Source organism: Syngnathus scovelli, chromosome 9, assembly GCF_024217435.2.
Source record: "Syngnathus scovelli strain Florida chromosome 9, RoL_Ssco_1.2, whole genome shotgun sequence".
Taxonomy (NCBI): Eukaryota; Metazoa; Chordata; class Actinopteri; order Syngnathiformes; family Syngnathidae; genus Syngnathus; species Syngnathus scovelli.
In genome coordinates, this window is record NC_090855.1 from 1,154,727 (window position 1) to 1,173,312 (window position 18,586).

An 18,586-nucleotide genomic window follows, 5' to 3' on the forward strand; every position below is an offset into this window, starting at 1 on the left:
CCTGGGTTGATCTAAATTTGAACCCAAACTCAGCACATCATATATACCATTTGGATTAAGCGTCATTCAATTATTTCCAATTCTCCTTGCTCACAGAGCGATCATAACTAATCTTCAATGTAAACTGAGATCACGTGGCTCCTTGCCCTGAAAAATTGTTGTTTGAACGCAAGGGTGACTTCACTTCCCACTTTACAGAAAGAGAGCGAGCAAGAGAGAGAAAGCTTGCCATCCGGTTTATGGTGCGCGAGCAGAAAAAAAAAAAGAAAAAGAGCACCACAATGGTTTGCGCCATCGAGTCAATGCACCTCAGCGTCAATTGAAGCCCGCAAATAATTGAGCAGCTAAAAAAGAAAAGCACGAGAAAGAGACGCGTTCAATGAGCAAGCCGCTTCGAATATGGACTGCACCATAAAGGTAAGGACGTGCGTTGAAGTTGTCGTGGACTTTCCACGCGCACGACCCGAAGCCTTCTTCCACCCACACCGCGAGTGAGAGAGTCCTCTGCACTCTTTCCTTCTTGTACAAAATTTCCTCTTCCTTCCCGTTCGTGGTTGTATGTCGGTGCTAGAAAAACACAACTTAACCGCCGCATCTCTTGCTTTCCCTCCACGCTCGTCATCAAAAGGGACACTAATTAGCGTGCGCACCCAAAAAACAACACCCCATTTTTTCCCCCCTATAGTCTTCTCGTTCTCAGCGGGCCGTTATTTATCTCATCACTTTTGTTGTTCTTTATACTACACCGCCGCAACCGAACCGAACCGGCACGGACACGACGCGTGGATTTTCACTTTTTTTAATTTTTTGTACCAAAGAGGTTACGAGCGCAGTTTAGCGAGAAGCGTCGAAGCTGTGCGCAACAATGGAGCGGCAGGTGTCCCTCAGGGTATCGTGGATGGCCACTGGGAGACCAAATGCGTGCAAAAGCGGTATTTTATTTCTGTTGATCCTCCTATTTCATTATGTTATGACTGTTTTGACTTTTTGATTCGAACGAGAGTTTAAAAGCAGTCTATAAAGTGCCGATTTTACATCGCTAACAAAAAACATTTGATATATATGTATTTTTGAAACGCCTCCTCTAAAACAACACTTAATAATTCTATATTTAATTTATTCTAAACGGTTTTTGGCTTTACAAAAAAAGGCCTCTGTATAGATTGAGGAAGTCCTATTTGAGATATTTTCAAAATAAAGGCGTGTCTCGCGTGATGACGATGTGACGATTATTATATTGTATATTAACGAATTGGACAGTGAAAAAACGATGTTTTAATTGGAATGGGTTTTCATGTTAAAAAAAAAAGTGTCACATGCACATTCTTTCACACACAATGGCCTGCGCAAAGTTTTCTCTCGCGTCGATTGTGTGTGTGCGTGCGTGCGTGTGTTTGGTGGGGTTTATTTTAAGTCTAATTTATAGCTGCAAACGGGAGCGCTCGTCAGGTGTCGTTATCTCAACTCAGCAGGCTTCCTGTCTCAAACCTCAGACTTTCCGCACATATTTCCGGCTGCCTGGACCATAGAGACACAGAGTTTAAAACATTTTCAAAGTATAAAAACGAGGAGGAAAAATAAAAAGCTTTGGTCGACGACTGGAGAGAACTTTTAGCAAAGGGGAAAAAAAACACACAGTTTGCAAAATCAGCTCAAGTTAACTTTTACTTCTGCTTTTTTTTTTGGGCCTCAGACACAGTCGTAACCTTTGCACAACTTTGTCAGAGAACTCATACTGCTTGCAGAAAAAAAAAATCACCTCAATAAATGGATAGAATGGCTTCGTTTAAAACCACAAAAGGATGTGGATTTTGTTGTTTCAAATAATAGGGTGAAATTAAAAGAGGCTCCCTAAATTATTATGGTCAAAAGCTTTTGTATTTAACATACAAAAAGTGATCTGTCTTTAAATTCTATTCTTCATTTCCTCAAAAATCTCCCCCCAAATCCAAGTGACAAAAAAATACAAATCTGATACAGTGATATTTCCACCATTTTGTAAATAAAAAAATAATTATTATTTAACAAAACATGTTTGTTGTAAAACCATGACTTACACGGCGGCTATAACATTTTGGATTGTTTTTTGTAAAATTTTCTGTTAGAAAACAATTGGCTTTCTTTGGAACTAAAATATTTTGGCCTAGTTTAGTGAACGTATCGTGATCATCTTTAAAGTTTATACCTCGCAAAAAAAAATCCCACTGGTAAAATAAGTTTGTATTCTCTTAACATTTTGACAATCTTTGTTAAAAAATTTTTTTAAAATCTAACAGTCACATTCTTATTCCTGTTAAAAAAAATAAAAGTTCATAATACGTCGCAATTATACATTTTACTGTCAAAAAATAAAACTAATTTTGTAATTTTGTAACTTGACTAACAATTATGTCCACTTTTGTAAGGTTTTCACTTATTCTCATGTCAAATGACTTGAAAACAAGTTTTAAAATAAAATTAGAGCATTTTTCACGAAATGTCTAACACTATTTTCAGAAAATAATTTTTCTGATTACAAAAATGTTCTCATAATATTACGCCAGTTTGTTTTTTTACCACCCCCCCCAGGTAAAAACTTTACTCCTGTCAAATCATCTTTACCTGTGTGTTGCCTATTGGTAACATCTTGCTGCCGAGTATAAACAAGACAGCCGTTTTCCTTGGGAGGCAGTTATCAGATGCCGGAAAGGCGGAACAGGGGTGCAAAGTTTAACACCTGACAATCACATCTCTCACCCTCTGGTGTCAAAAGCAATCGATGCTCTCAACAACTTACAACAATCAGATTGATTTGGGCCACTAAGATCGATTTTTGGGCCTTGAGCAGCGCTCCGGTTTTGGGCAAGATGGTGGTTGGCTGTGATGCAATATGTAGCTGGTGACTTGTGTGGAAGTTGCTCTCTCTTACAACAACACACAACGCTTGTTGCAGCTTTTCAGGGCTGAAAAAGGCGGCGCCAGCTCTGCTTCGTCTCAAAGAGGCCGTTGCATTAGCGGTGCTTTTTGTGCTTTGTGGTTAGCCAGCGAGTGATCGAAAAACAACTGCTGCGCTCTCTACTCTTGAGGATTAGTGGTATCGAATGCAGGCTGTTTGGTGCCAGTTTCGGGCCCTTTTTTCACTTCTGCACACTAATATTTGACTCAAGTTGTCACAGTGCTCCATGCCCTAGTACATTAAGCAGAATCGGCTAACAGGCTACAAGTTAACCAAGTAATAACTCATTGGCAACTGTTCCATAGTGGGTTTTTTTTGTTTTTACTGATTGTCACAAAAGAAGGCGTTAATAGTGGTCCCGACAAAGCTACAAGACGAGTCAACAACAACAATGGTTTGGCTGTGGGATGACCTTGCCTCTCCCCTACCACCACCACCCTTGACCACAGGGTGTTTTGCAGATTTCAAATGACCCACATCTTTTCAACTTCCTCTCCGTGGGCCCGTGCCAAAAGGTTCTACTGCACATGGCGGCCGGGTTTCCTGTCGGCCGCTGAAAAAGCACACCGCTGACGTGCGAGGCCCAAAAGACAATGCTGGGCTCCTCTAAACAAACATGCTTCTCAGGCTCCGGACGTCGTAGTTGTTGTGGTCTACGCGCAGGCGCATCAACGCATCTTGACATCTTGAAGCTCACGCAGAAGCTCTGAAAGCTTCGTTGGACCCCACCTACTCGCGTTGCAAACCCAACCCTCCGACTCGCTCGCGCTGCGGTCAAAGACCACTGATGCTTTCCAAAGACTTGTCATCTCACATTTCAGCATTTGCATTGACACCTCAGCATATCCTTTCTGACAGTAAATGAGTAGGAAATCAACAAAATAGGGTTTTTTTGGGTGAACTATCATTTTGCTATGTTATGGTTCTTGCCACCTATCCGTTTGGGTATAGGTGGTGAAAATCTGGCGTAACCATGGCAAAAAAAAAACAACAACAACAAATGAACCACTGAGCATTTTACCAATGGCGATAATTAAGGTAACCAGGAAGTGTGTTAAAATAGCCACGCACTGACCCCACTGGCTGTTGCACAGGAAGCGCTGTCTGTGGTGAGCGAGGACCAGCCCATATACGAGCCGCCCTACACCACCACCATGCACATGAAGACTGAGATGACGTCGCCGTGCGGATTCAAGCAGAGCCCCGAGCCCGCCGAACCCGACTGGCCGGCCGCCGCCACGGCACAGAAGAGAAGCGAGCATGTCAACGGAACTAAGTGAGTCAGGGCGGAATCAAAATCGCTTTGTAGCTGAACTTAATTAAAAAAAAAATGATACTAACCATGAAAAATGAGTTTTTAAAATGACCTGCTTCAATAAAAATAAGTCATTTGCGCTCAATCGTCGTAGCCACGAGTCCCCGGTGGACTGCAGCGTGACAAAGCGCTCCCGCCACATGAGCAACGACGGCGTGCCCATGCCGTACCAGCCCTCGTACCCGGAAGCCCGCGTCAGCCCGCCCAACGTCACCCCGCCCAGCATTACCGCCACGGAGGAGAAGCGCGTCATCGTACCGGCAGGTGAGCATTGGACCCGTCCGCTCACTCCACAATCATTTCTATCTGAACCTTTTGCTACAACTTGAATTGGACCATGCCAAGTTGGGTGACGGCGAGCCTTTATCATGAGTCAGTCGGACTTTTCCCCATACAAGTCACGGAGGGATCAGATGAGACTCACCGAGGAGTCAGTCGTTGCGTCATAATGTGTGGATATTGCCACACGGCATTGTGAGTGGAAACAATTGGCAAGCGCTAAAATACATGCGAGGACGCCGTCGGCAGCCGTCGGCAGCCAGCGCACCGTTACGGGCAACTCAAAGGTGCGCTCATTGTTTTGTTCCTGGAAATGACTCAACCCTTCCTGCCGTGACACATTTTTGGACTGGACATCAAGATATTCAAAATTTGACTCGTATAATCAAAGTCCTCAAGGTCAAATCATTTCAAGCGAACCAACAGCGGTTACTAAATTTGAATCAACGATCACAGCCATGGACAAATACATTAACGCGAGACTTCCCACTCTCTTCCCAATATCAGATCCCGAGGTGTGGACACAGGACCATGTGCGTCAGTGGTTGGACTGGGCCATCAAAGAGTACGTCCTAGAGGAAGTGGACGTCATGCTCTTCCAAGCGCTGGACGGCAAGGCCTTGTGCAAGCTGACCAAAGAGGACATGATGCACCTCACGTCCGCCTATAACGCTGACATCCTGCTCTCGCACCTCAATTACCTCCGGCAGAGTAAGGCCACGCCCTTTTCCTGCCTCGGGCTATTTTTAAGTTGGACGACCAAATATATTTGCGGTTCCAAAGTATTAGGTGATATTATTGCATACTGGTAATTCACTCTCGTCTTGGTCTTTCCCGCCAGGTAGTCCAACTTTCTCGTACTCCACGACCGTGTCCACCAACACACCGCCGCCGCCGCCGCAACCGGCACCGCAGCCTCGACTTCAGGTCAAAGCTGGTGAGACTTGTTTTTATTTGCCAACAACAGTTTGCAAATCTCCATCGACCTACTGAGAAGTCCCCAAAACATGACACGGACTCACCATTGAGTCCACAAGCCAAGAATCGACATCAAACTGGTAATCAGCCCACGGCTAGTCTCATTTAAACTAGGTTCCATCGGCTCTCTGTCGAAAATGCCTGGATCGATTTTATATTGCCTCATGAGCCCAAACTTAAGCGTGGTGCTCTTCAATTCTCGTTCCCCAAATTAAAGTCCCACCCTGACCAAGGAGAGGTTCTGCTTGTATCGTCCAACCATGATGACCAAATTCTCAGCTTATCGCAACCAAACAAGCGAGCGGGAACGAGCCAGGCTTCAAGAAACAATGCGCCGAGAGTTCAGAGCCGTGTTACATCGTTTCACCAGTGGAAGGAGGTTCCTTGGCACAACACTGGCCCCGACTGATGAATCCCAAACTCAACAGGCCGTTTCAGGCAGGAAGCAGCTGCAATGGCACAGGAAGTAGGGGTGAGGGGGGGGAGGCTGGCTGTAGGTCGCACTGCTGGGACACAACTCACAATCTGGTGGAGACAGAGATGGCTTAAACAAAAGAAAGCTCACCCAAGAAACTACGGGGTCATCTCCAGACCTTCTGACTTCTTATCGTCCCGTTGGCCCATTTACGGACTTCCTTCCCGCCCAAGCTTCAATGGCCACTTCAAATGATTTTGCTGATGCTCTGCAAGCGCACGCCTGGTCCCGTCCGCCGTACTCATCAGTCTCATTGTTCTGTTGTGCGCAGAAAGCAGTTTTGATGAGATTGGCCGCAGGAACAGCTGGAGTACAAACGGCATGACGGTAGTGGCCAAAGGTAAAAAATCAACATGTGGACATGATTCATTCCAACATGTCAAAACGTCTTCCTTCTTGGTAGGTACCACCATGGAGCATCAACACAGCAGAGTGACAGAACCAGTAACAAGAATCGGCCAAGGTTTGATTAATCAAAAACATACTGAAAATAACACATCATGAAGTGCAGCTAATGCTAAAGCCATGAAATTATCTGGCCTGACAAATGGACACCACGCTAATGGTAATAGGCCAATTTGAAACAAATAAACAAAAATAGAGGCTGGTGAGCCATTAAGTGACACTTGCTTTAACTTTAAAAGTCATAAAAACACCACGCGCTTGTTCTAATTAGAAAATTAACATTTGTATAGCCGCAGAAAGTTGAGAAAGCAACGCTACTCACATTGTGAGTGACGTAAGCTGCAATGCTGCCACCTAGCGATACGACCCAATATTGCGTTTAATGGGTGTGCAGTGTAGATACATGTATTTATCGATTAGTCGCGTCATTTATTGTTTCGTGTATGTTCAAGTGAGAGGCAAGATGATTTTTGTTTAGTTAGTGAAATGGCCCTGCTTCCTTCACTGCCACCTGTAATGTCTTCTTGTTACTCTTTCCAGACCCCTATCAGACATTAGGGCCCATTAGCAGCCGTCTAGCAAACCCAGGTAAGGAAACTATCGTAGAATAAGTGGAACAAAACAAATGGGGCCTTTGCACTGTCTGTGATGGCATTGCAAGAAAAAAGAAAAAAAATGAGAGCCTGGCATAAACGTTACAGACGTCTGTGACCTTTTGCCTTGCTCTTTTCCTCACAGAAGGCCAAGCCGCCCGCTCGTCCAAGAACCGAACAGGCAGGCACAGTTCGCACAAGCTGCCTGACCTCAGCGCCCAAAGGCCTGTGGGTAAGGTCACTGTCCAAAAATACATCAAACAGTGAAAAGGTCCCATTTGTTGATTTAAATATAGAGAAAGTAATAATATAATGTGCATCTGTTTTCCACTCAACCCACTTTTTATGGCAAACACTTAAAATGACGACCAAAGCACGACACCATTTAGCCGCTCCCAAAATGTCGACATCAAACTAAAATGGCCGACTTAGCGTTAAATTTTCCGCATAGGTCCTTGAGACTTCATCGTGCGTCCTGTGACGAAAAGACATGTCCACTAATTTCCTGTCCGGCATAGACACCGATATCACAGGCTGATTTTTTTTTTTTGTACGTTTGGATCTGAAACGGCTGCTTCAAAACAAAATGTCTGACTTCCTGTAAATTTTTGCACGAGTCCTTGAGACTTTTTCATGCTTCCTGCCACAATAGATGTGTCCACCCAGTTTCATGACTTGATACTGAGACACAACTTCTGGACAGGTTCAGGGCAGATTCAGCTGTGGCAGTTCCTGCTGGAGCTGCTGTCGGACAGCAACAACGCCAGCATCATCACCTGGGAGGGCACCAACGGCGAGTTCAAGATGACCGACCCCGACGAGGTGGCCAAGCGTTGGGGCGAACGCAAGAGCAAGCCCAACATGAACTACGACAAGCTGAGCCGGGCCCTGCGCTACTACTACGACAAGAACATCATGACCAAGGTGCACGGCAAGCGCTACGCCTACAAGTTTGACTTCCAAGGCATCTCGCAGACGCACCAGAACCACCAGGCGGCCGACAGCGGCGGCGGCGGCATGGTCAAGTACCAGACGGAGATGTCCTACGTGCAGCCTTATCACAGCCACCAGCCCAAAATGAACTTCATGACGGGCCATCCGCCGCCGCCCATGCCCGTCTCGCCCGGGAACTTTTTCGGCCCGCCGTCCACATATTGGAACTCGCCCAGCAGCCCCATCTACCCCGGGGCGGCCATGAACAGACATCCCGCCACCCATTCCCACCTGAGCTCATATTACTGAGCGCACACACACGTTCCAAAAAGGGGAAGATGAGTTTTGTTCTAAAACGGGCATTCTTGCTGGAAAGTAGGTTGGACGGACGGACACGAGGGACAAACGGACGCCTGTATACTCTTCCTGGGATATTATGAATATACTGATGACACGCTGTATTTACTGTATTCAATTATGGAACCAAGTTTCTCTTCTCTGAGTAGAGCGGATAGAAAAAGTCAACACATCCAAAGCAAGCGAGATCATTCATTTCAAAACTTTTTCCACCCTTTTTTTTTAGTTTGTTAAAAAAAGGGAAGTAAAAATGAACTACTGATCTAATGTACCTCTGAAAAGTGCTACGTGGATGAGGTGAGGATTAATCACATTTAAGTTAAATAGGAGTGCCACCAAGTGCCTCCGATTAACACCAAATGAATTTTAGCTTTCTCTACAGACACGCATTTATTTACTTTCTGATAAAAGGCAAACAAATGAATTTAATTTGTTGTTGATCAGGGGCACCTTAAATTGTGACAGGTCCCATTTAATATGTGACTGGTTATTACTTAAGACAACCACGTCCCAGGTAGAAGAGGGTGTGCACACTTGTGCAACTGCATTATATCAGCTGTAGATTTTTGCTTCCCCTAAGATATTTTTGTCAAATAGGTTTTATAGGACATCCATCTGGGTCTCATCTTTTTTTTTTTTGCTTTTCAAAAATGAAACTGGCTTTGAACAGGGGTGTGTAGACTTTTTAAATCCACTGCAAAGAACTTGTTTGATAGCTGGCGGCGGAAACTTGACTTGCAAGACTTTTGTAAAAGAAATTGTACAGAATCTTCCGTTAGGCGTCATTTACTCATGTTAATAAATGTTCCCTGTAGCTAACAATGAGACTCCTGTGGTTGCGGCGTTGGGCTTTATTGGTCAAACTCAAAGATATCTTCAAAGGTTCGGCGAGGTTCTTTGATGACCTCCACCACAGCGGAACCCTTCTTGACCATCTCCTCATCCTCCCACTCCCAGTCTGCCACCTTACCCATCGCTTCAGGCTCCGTCGCTTCTCGGCTAGTCTTCAGCGTCAGTATCTTCATCTGGGATTTTTCCATGGCTTTCACTTTAGGCTCTGGATGAAGCACAAGAATGTCATCACAATTGAAGCCCAGCCCGCTCTTTGCATGCTTTAAGAATGTTTTTGTTTACCGTGGGAATGTTTGACGATGTCAAAGTCTGGATGGGTTTCCAAGACATCCTCCTCCATCACCTGCTCCTCCTCCTCTACCCACTCCACTCCTCTCCCGCCAAACGGCCACTTTAACTCTGTCACATCAATCAGTTGGAGCCGCGGTGTGGTCGGGCTTTGAATGACCTCCAAGGTGGTCTTCACCACGGAAGGTGCGACTGTCGTGGTGGTGGTGGTGGTGGTAGTGGAGAAGAACAATGGCTGCTTCCTCTTGTGGTTTTTGAACGGTTGCCCTCTTGGCTGCACTTTCCACCCTCTGCTGGTGGTTACTTCACTCACTGGAAAATATGTCAATAAGGAATTTTGTTGGTGCTATTAACGAAAAAAGGTACAATGCAAAATATTTTTTAAAATAGATTTCTCACAACCGGCAGCAGAGCCACAGCTGGAGTCACAGCAGGCGCACACCCAGTCCCAGCCATGGAGCTCCACCCATCTTGGGAGGAAGCAAAATGGTCGTAGAAATCGTTCATTTAAAAAATGTCCAAGTCGTTCATTAAATCTCCAGTAAAAAAAAAAAAAAAAAAAAAGAAAACCGACCTTCCTAAGTTTGTGTCGTAGTTGCAGGTCTTTGCCGTCGGAGTGGGAACGTCACTTTCAACCGACATGGTGCAGTGCATGTAGAGTTGCTGTAAAATGGACCAGAAATTGAAATTCACTGGCGGTCAATTAGTTGATCCTGGAATAGGTCGCAAAATGCAACTCACTTGATCCGTCATTCCTTGGAAGTAGAAAGCATCCACGGAAAATCGGACAACGTTGTTCTTGTACGGGATGAATCTGGAGCGACCATATTTGCTTTCAATCATGCACCTTCATCATTGGAGGAAGTGTGTTTGTTAAAAAGTCCACATCTATTTTGTGCTTGACGATTTTTCTTTTTTTTACCCAAAATCCTTCACAACTGGAAATTGAGGCTTGGAGATGTGCGACTTATTGGGTGTGGCATAGCACGAGTGGACATACAGCCTCATGTCTTGGGGCACAGACGGACCCTCGGCCTCAAAGCGCATGGGCTCACCCAGGACGTACTTATCAGACGGAGAAAACCTTTCCCAACGAACTGCCAAATACAACACAAGGAATACGATCACATCTCTTGTTTTGTTTTTTTTCTCCTTTCCCCATTTTTCTTCAAATTTATTTCAAGAGGCAAAGGAGATTACCGTTCAGTGGTGTCAGGATAAAATTGGCTCTGTTCCTCATTGCTTTGAAGATGTGGCGCATGCGCATTTTTGGAAGGTAGCCAACTTTGTAGGAGTATTGATACCTATAAAGGCCCAAAGAAAATATTCATTTTAATAACAGCGAAACATAATGTCAGACTTGTGTTGTGGCAGTCACCTGGTGTAATTGCAGACAACGGGCATCACAAAGGGCACTGATCTCCTTATTAGGCCAAGGTGCATCTCGGGGTTGTACTGCAGTGTGTTCGAATAGGTCATCTGTCCATTAATCATCTGCGCAAAACAAGTGAATTATCAGAATCAAAATAAACGCTAAATATAGATGCAACAAAAATGTATGTTTTTTTTTTTTCTTTAGTTGGATACAGTACCATACCTACAATAGTTTTGACACAATTAACATAGAAAGTAATAGACCAGTACGTTCGTTATTTAAAGCAGTTCAGTTGTTCAAATAATGAAGTAACCAGTGTTTCGCACATACATGACGTCAAGGCTCATAAATATAGTCATCTACCAAAAATATCACACTTTTAGTCAGTGAGCTGAACATTTGATACATACAAAGAAACAAAAAACGACTTCATCTAACTTCAAATAGCAAAAACAAAACAATTGTTGGCCTACCGCCATTTTGTGAACATGTCACCAGGTGATCATTGAGTTATGCTATTTGTTGACTTACCCATAAAACGGTTAATTTCATAAAGGCCTTATTTGTAGACTTTGTGATGAATGGTGGTCAACATAAATGGGTGTACAACAGTTACTGTTGTCCCCTAAAAGCTCACCTGTCGTTTGGTTCCACACTGGTCGAGTCCATGAAGGAAATAAATATAATTCTTGGACGATTTTGTTGCTTGACATGATCCCAGTTTGAGCTGATTTATTTCGCCAACACCGAGGATGCTCTTGGGCACTCGGACGAGCATTTTGTCCATTTTGCATGAGGTCCTCACGGTGCGATGACCCGACGGGCCTGGTGGTCTGGCTGGCCCAGGGAGCAGGCGCACTCGGACGGGCCTTGGTAGAGGCTCGAGGCCGCTAGCTTTGACCGGGTACAAGTGGAGCTTTTCCAGCGGCGGTAGCTCGGAATGGACGAACACGGGTAGTTTTAAGTACGCCTGCGGAAAAGTCAGATTTTCTAAACTGTCAGTCATGGTCCGGTTCGTTAAAGCACTCGTGAATGGAGGTATGGCACGCCGTAATGGCGCCTTCCCTCCTTGGAATGAGGAAAACAGCGACAAAAATATAAGGAATAGAAAATAAATCATATCGAGTGCACTGAATTACTCTGAAAATGTGATGAATTAGTTTTAATCTTGCTTTTCTTCCCTCGGTTTTGCTGAAAAAGCACAGTTGGTCGCCTGCGTCAAATTACTCTCCAAGTTAAATGGCGCCACCTTCTGCTCGTTTGATGTATAGCAGCCAAATGCTCCCCATTTAAAACTTCCGTCCAAATGTTTAAAATAACGAAATAAAATCTCAAACGCATCGAAATTTTATGTACATGCATATTTATTTATTTATTTATTTATTTATTTATTTATTTATTTATTTACTGAACATTTTTTTAAAACTGCCATTAAAGCGATGTATTATAAAACAACGTTATGTTACTACATCAACAGTCTACATCCACCGACATGATTATTTATTTTCTCCTCAATAAATGATTGCCTTCTCGTGAAAAATAGCCCGACGCCCCGTGCACGTCATTTCGATTCAAGTGTGAACCAGTCACACCTCCCCACTGCGAGAAACGTCTGCTGGTCACTCTCCCACTGTCACACCTTGGGGGTCTTTGACACGGTGGCGTCGCTCTCCCACCGCCGCACTTCCACTTCAAAAGGATTCACATGCACGCGTGGAAAATTTGGCGCTCCAGCACGCGGCACACATGCAGATGGCACGCGTGGATTTTACAAGTGTGAATGCAAACGTGGTCATGTTAATTTGACCCGCACGCGCACGGCAACGGACATGCAAAATCAAATCGTTGCAGTACGCCTGTTAGTTATTATTCGTTGGTGGAATAATTAATATAAGGCTTCACACAGAAGAAAATATCTTAATCTTATTTTACTTGTATTGAATTATGCATTGAGAGACGTTTCGGCTGCTTTGCTACAAGAACATTTATTTTGCATACTGGAGCGCTGAGTTTTATTTTAACCATCAAGCGGATTTATTGCACTAACTTGTGCGGAATTATTAGAGGGAGCTCAATTAATCTAGTATAAAAGTAAAAAGTAAAGTCTGAGGCAGCATGACACAGAAAGAATGGATTTGTCAAGGTGGCATGTGATTGGCTGTTGGTAAGTGGGCGGGGCTTGAGCGGACAGAGTATAAAACAAGCAACTAGGCTTAGTTGCATCCTTTTTCTGACAAATTTTGGACACCAGAAGACTCCTAGTTAGAAGAAGATTGAATCATGAAGCTCATGCAGGAAGCAGAGGATGCTATCCGCGAAAGAAAGGTAAAGAAGCACTTGAAATAGCTTACAGTATTTTACATGCACAATATTTGTTAGTTTTGAAAAGTGTAGTTTAGCATGTATATGAAAGATTTACTTTTTTTATTGTATACTCTCCCTCTGCAGCTTCTAAAATCCCAAGTCGAGAAGCGTCGACGTGAGAGAATGAACCACAGTCTCGAGCGTTTGAGGAGCATGTTGATGCAGGAGCCGCAACAAGTGGAGCAGGTAAAAAGGCAACGTGAGAACTCAAATTGGAGCCATATTGAGGGCAGCACGGTGACCTAGTGGTTAGCACGTCTACCTCACTGTTCTGGGTTCAAATCTCGTTTCAGGCCTTCCTTCCTGTGTGGAGTTTGCATGTTCTCCGTGCTCTTTCATGGCTCAAAAACATGCACGTTAGCGTCATTCGTCAAAAAAAATGGCAGCGGGTGGCCTAGTGATTGGCGCATCTGCCTCACAGTCGCAAGGTTCTGGGTTCAAATCTCACATGGGTCACACTTTCATGACTTTAAATGATGCAGAAGTGTAAATGTGATTTTTTTTTTTTTCTTCCCAAAACCAACTGCTGTAGTTTCCACTATAGTGAGGACAATACGTATGCCTGATAATAAATTAACAGTAATAAAAGAACATACGTGTGTTGCTCCAGGGTGCAGCCCAGCGTCGCGTGGAGAAGACGGAGATTTTGGAGCACACCGTCCTGTTCCTCCAAAACAACAGCAGCAAAGCAAGTGTTGGCCCACAATCACAGCAATGCTCCTTTCAAGAAGGCTTCCACAGCTGCCTGCAAAAAGCCGCCCACTTCCTGGGGCCCGAGGGCAAAGGCCTGTGGCTGGCCCTGGATGCCTCCTTCATCCAACGCTCCTCTTCCACTTCATCCTCCTCTACTTCCTCCATCCTCCACCTGCTGAGACACAGGCGAGCGGCGGCGGCAGCGGCGGCGGCGGCGGCAGCTCAGCCCGCCAGAACCCCCGCTCAGGGGCAAAAGTGGCTGGGGACGTGCATGGAGAGCCCTCCGGCCGAGGGGCCCTCTCTGGGCCAGAGCGTGTGGAGGCCCTGGCCCTAAAGGATGAACTTTGACTCCCCACCCCCTCTCCCCCCTCTCCCCCATGTATACATTATCTGTTAAGTTGATGATGTAAATAGTTTGAAGACGTCATTTGTACGCTGCTGTGTATATATGTGAACCATTCGACCCACTATAGATGTGTATATAGTGCTGCTTGGGATGGGTGCTGGATGCTGGCGCCCGACATGTGCCCGCTTCAAAGGTGAGTCATCACACACACGCGCGTAAGCGTAGCAACCCGGGCGTGGATCATAATCAAGTGTCCTATCTCGTTTCCAGCTGCTTTAAAGTACGAGGGGCCCCACCCTCATGTCCATGAGTCACAAACAACCTCTGCGGTCCCTCCTAATGATAATATATAACTTGTATATTTTGCACACTAACTTATTCTCCATGTCTCCCTATGGTGAGCCTCTATTGTTTTTTTTGTTGTTGTTTTTTTTGGTTAAATAAACATTTCATTCAAATTCTGATAAATAGCATGAGTGCTTTCTTTTAACCAGGATGAATGCTTTTATCCATACAATATAAAACATGTTGTATTGTGCCATATTGAAAAACTGGACCATGTAAAACCTTTCTTATTTTTTATTTACCAGTAACGTGATCAATGAACTGTATGACTAATAAAATCTAAACATTTTCAAGAGGAACATTAAAAACATAAACGGGATAATGTTTAAAATGAACCAATCACAGTCAAACTTATGTTAAATATGAGTCACCGCCTCTGAGGTGCGCGCCGATATTTACTATTTTAAGAAAACCAGCATCATTCAAAAATTTGATGAGAGGTGAGCTTTGAATTCCGCACCCAAAATTTTATTTTAAAAAAATGGTCATAGCTGTGAAAACTAACTCAAAACAAGAAAACTGTTCCTCGGTTTAATTATATGATTAGGCTACATCGTTAAAGTAGGGGGGGGGGGGGGGGGGGGGCTTTTGCAACTTCACACACACTTCACCCACAGATGCAAATGTCGAGTGCGTGTTCTAACGCGTCTTCTGTGGAAAGAGGCGGACAATGGAAGTGTGTCCCGTGGGAACCCCACTCGGCGGCCCTTCTCAATCCTGTCACGCAGGAAGCCATAAATGAAGTGTTACTCATTTACATCAAGTGTTAGTTAGCCTATTTGCTGTTTCCAAATACCAAAGCGACATTTCTAGGGTTATTTATGCCGAAATTAATACATAATAGATCATTAAAACAGGAAATTCGGAGTAGAATAATCAAATGGTCCCAGAATTAATTTAATTGTGAATTATTATGCCGTGGAATAAATATTCGTATATTCGGTAATTCCACAATTACATGTTCTTATAGCTAAAATGCTAATACATTTTCATGTTTCATTAGCTCAACATGCGTAAATAAATAAATAAATAAATAAATCAAAGTTGCTGCAAAAGCTTATTTAAACAAACATTTTAGCACCACTTAAAACATTATTAGTGAGACTAATACTTTTCATTATTCACTAACATATATTCAAACAATGTCGGTCGAAAATTGATTTTAGAATATATTTTTTTGAAATTTAAAAGCGAAAAGACCTGACCGCAGGGTGCTCAAGCCTATTGGAATATTAAAGGTGGGTTAGAATTTGTGTGACAATATATGCAAACAAGGCCGATGTGAAGACAAATGTTGAATTGTGGGGGTGACGATGGGAGAACGGAAAGCAGTCGCTTCTCATCGTGCAAGAGGTGCGAGTGAACAAAGTGCGGGAATGGCTTCGGTCACACGTTCACTCATTCGCACTTGAATTGAAAAGACGCGCACGCGCCGTTCCACGAGGCGCGCCACGCAGCCAAGCTCGCACGCGACGGCAATGACGTTTATTCGGAGAAAGATTACAAATTCATGACAATGCGCGCGTGTTCATAGGAAGAAAAAAAAAAAGGAGCTAAATGTGGTCAACTGACATCATTTTCGACACTCGAAAATATATTCTGATGCATTTGCAATAAATGTGCATAGCCAAAATAAGTCATTTATTGTGACATTGTTTCATAATAAATTAAATCTTTGCATAAAGTCTTGATTGACGATAAAATCGAGCACATAGACATGATTACCTAATTATGTAAAATGCGCGTAAATCACTATTACGCACGTTTGACGCACAGGTTTCGGTTGTGAATTTTCTTTTTTCTTTCAAAACTATGTGTGAATATATGCATGCGTTTGTGTGCGTTTGGTAAACACCTTTGGTTTCAATTCACATGCGCAAAAGACGACCGTGTCGTTTCTGGTTTGATTTTGTGAGCACAAAATACGCACAGGGTGTTTTTTTTTTTTTTTTTTTTTTTTTTTTGCTGGCTTCCTCATGGAGGTGTTTTTTGTCACACACACAAGCGAATTTTACGTTGTATAAGCCGGATGCCTTGACGCCGACAAGACCCCCCTATTCTTTTTTTTTTCCCCCTCACAGATGTTAATGCAACACGAGCTGGTCTCACCTCTCAGGGGGCGCGTGTCGCTTGAGTGGGGGTCGGGTGGCTTTGATGGGGGGTTACGTCCACGTGCCCGTGGATTAGCGGAGGCTCCTGTTGGCACATGCAACAAATTGTGTTTGACATCAATGAATAAGAGAAATAATAGGAGTCCAGTATAGACCTGCGCCGAGTCCGAATACGGATCACTTTTGTGCAAGTGCAATCATTTTTCATAAAGACTAAAGAACATATTGGGAAATAATTTACTGCATTTTAAAATATAAGGGAAATAGTCTAACATTTCCACCTAAAGAAAGTATTGTTTGTAGATGAATATGACACACAATTCGATTATTTGAAAGAAGAGTGTGGAGAGAAAGTGGGTGGAGCCTGTGGTGACTTTTTATAGAGGTATAGTGGAGCACGTGGACCACATTCAACTTGCACTCTTGTTGGATTCCAGTCATGATGATGTCTCAGCATCGCGAGCATGCAAATACAGACAAGAAGGTACGTAGACTTTTGCTAATTATTAGGGCGCACAACATGACGATCATGATAATAATAATCAGGAAATATGTTGATGCTGTTTGTCTTCCGCAGAGTTTAAAACCTCTGGTGGAAAGACGACGACGAGAAAGAATAAACAGAAGCTTGGAGAACCTCAAAACTCTTTTGCTTACATCACAAGTAAATATAACGTTCATATGAGACTTTTGTACTAACTAAAGTTAATATGTACTTGAAAGGTACATTCGTCCCTGAAGGTTAGTTTTCAACAACTATATGATGATGAGCACTAGAGTTAAAAGTTTTGGCTTTTTTTTTTTAAACAGCTCATCTGAGTTTGATTTTTCACCCCTCTTTTAAAACTTTGACGTTTTTATTTGCTTTAACAGTTGTTAAAAAATGGTGGTACGCGGGCGCCCTCTAGCGGCATGCAGAAGACGCAATTACATTTAGTCTTTAGTTACACAAAAATAGCTTCAAACTTTCTTTTCATCAAGTAGACTACATAAGTACAGTTCAGTTGTATTAAAACATTTCTATTAAATATTTTATAAATATTGATCATTGCGGTGGTGATTAGTCAAGTACTTTTTTCAGTTACTTCATAGTCGAAAGCGTTGAACCTACTTCAAAAAGTGTTTAAAAGCGCGCGTGTGTGTAAAACTGTGTGTGCGCTGCTGCCTGCTTCTGTTCGACAGTTAGCCGGTGGTGGGCGCAGGTTGGAGAAAGCAGAGATCCTGGAGCACACCGTCTACTTCCTGCAGCAACATGTCAACAAAGGAAACATGAAGCAGGTGCTTCACTCTTACCAACATGGCTTCTCCTCCTGCCTGCAGAGGGCTGCCCACTTTCTGCATTCTGACGGCAAAGCGATGGGCCTCGCTGACTCAGCCTCAGCTTCCTCATCCTCAGCTTCCTCAGCCTCAGCTTCCTCAGCCTCAGCTTCCTCATCTTCTTCGTGGCCCTCCTGCTCCCCTCCGACTATCGGGGGTCCCTCCAGGGTCATCCTTTTCAACAACACGCCTCAAAAGAGGCCTAGCATGACGGGGAGCTTGTGGAGACCCTGGTCCTGATCTACAACATGAGGGGACAATGTCAAGGCAATAGAATGTACAACTCACATGTATATATAACTGTCATTTTTTTTTTGAAGACCAAAGTCCACTGTGACGATGCTGATACAACGCACGTTTGCACCTTTAATTTATTTGAATGTCGTGTGTGAATAAAGAAAATGGGAAAATCAGTTGTCACGTTGGTCATTTTCTAGCCATCCATTTTGTAAACCGCTTCTCCTCACCAGGGTGGCAAGAGGATGCCACGAAAACTGCAGTTAATACGTCACATTGGTTTATTCTTTTGTCTACCACTAGAGGGACCCCGCGAACCAGGAATGGCACTCACCTCTGCGTTCCATTACTCGAGCTAAAATGAAAATAAGGGATTTGGCCGTGCATC

General features: G+C 43.8%; 4 protein-coding genes across 10 annotated transcripts; 3 read left to right on the forward strand and 1 right to left on the reverse strand.

Moving 5' to 3' along the window:
* Positions 1–192: 192 nt before the first annotated feature.
* On the forward strand, positions 193–9,092 carry fli1rs (Fli-1 proto-oncogene, ETS transcription factor-related sequence). 4 transcript variants are annotated; one of them, XM_049729369.1, is made up of 10 exons: positions 193–417; positions 4,030–4,211; positions 4,345–4,514; positions 5,037–5,240; positions 5,371–5,466; positions 6,254–6,322; positions 6,386–6,445; positions 6,928–6,975; positions 7,126–7,212; positions 7,684–9,092. In XM_049729369.1, the coding sequence occupies exons 1-10, from the start codon at positions 400–402 to the stop codon at positions 8,220–8,222; spliced, it is 1,473 nt and encodes a 490-aa protein (XP_049585326.1). In that variant the 5' UTR covers positions 193–399; the 3' UTR covers positions 8,223–9,092. The 4 variants fall into 4 exon arrangements, with proteins under 4 accessions (XP_049585326.1, XP_049585328.1, XP_049585329.1 ...); XM_049729370.2 differs by lacking the exon at positions 193–417 and adding an exon at positions 495–932; XM_049729371.1 differs by lacking the exon at positions 7,126–7,212 and having other exon boundaries at positions 7,633–9,092.
* Positions 9,093–9,106: 14 nt separating this feature from the next.
* zp3d.2 (zona pellucida glycoprotein 3d tandem duplicate 2) lies at positions 9,107–12,044 on the reverse strand. 3 transcript variants are annotated; one of them, XM_049729355.2, is made up of 9 exons: positions 11,423–12,044; positions 10,789–10,904; positions 10,611–10,714; positions 10,333–10,507; positions 10,152–10,257; positions 9,985–10,073; positions 9,813–9,880; positions 9,405–9,722; positions 9,107–9,327 (listed from the first exon to the last, which is right to left on the reverse strand). In XM_049729355.2, exons 1-9 carry the CDS (start codon positions 11,903–11,905, stop codon positions 9,122–9,124), a joined length of 1,665 nt encoding a protein of 554 aa, XP_049585312.1. In that variant the 5' UTR covers positions 11,906–12,044; the 3' UTR covers positions 9,107–9,121. The 3 variants fall into 3 exon arrangements, with proteins under 3 accessions (XP_049585312.1, XP_049585311.1, XP_049585313.1); XM_049729354.2 differs by having other exon boundaries at positions 9,810–9,880; XM_049729356.1 differs by having other exon boundaries at positions 9,810–9,880; positions 11,317–11,424.
* Positions 12,045–12,954: 910 nt separating this feature from the next.
* On the forward strand, positions 12,955–15,069 carry LOC125974704 (transcription factor HES-2-like). 2 transcript variants are annotated; one of them, XR_007483697.2, is made up of 4 exons: positions 12,955–13,110; positions 13,234–13,335; positions 13,760–14,381; positions 14,459–15,069. XR_007483697.2 is itself a non-coding variant. In XM_049729475.2 (3 exons), exons 1-3 carry the CDS (start codon positions 13,066–13,068, stop codon positions 14,174–14,176), a joined length of 564 nt encoding a protein of 187 aa, XP_049585432.1. In that variant the 5' UTR covers positions 12,955–13,065; the 3' UTR covers positions 14,177–15,069. The 2 variants fall into 2 exon arrangements, 1 of the variants encoding a protein (XP_049585432.1); XM_049729475.2 differs by having other exon boundaries at positions 13,760–15,069.
* Positions 15,070–16,572: 1,503 nt separating this feature from the next.
* On the forward strand, positions 16,573–18,374 carry LOC125974707 (transcription factor HES-7.1-A-like). The gene is made up of 3 exons (XM_049729480.2): positions 16,573–17,128; positions 17,222–17,308; positions 17,827–18,374. The coding sequence occupies exons 1-3, from the start codon at positions 17,084–17,086 to the stop codon at positions 18,199–18,201; spliced, it is 507 nt and encodes a 168-aa protein (XP_049585437.1). The 5' UTR covers positions 16,573–17,083; the 3' UTR covers positions 18,202–18,374.
* The last annotated feature ends 212 nt before the right edge of the window (positions 18,375–18,586 follow it).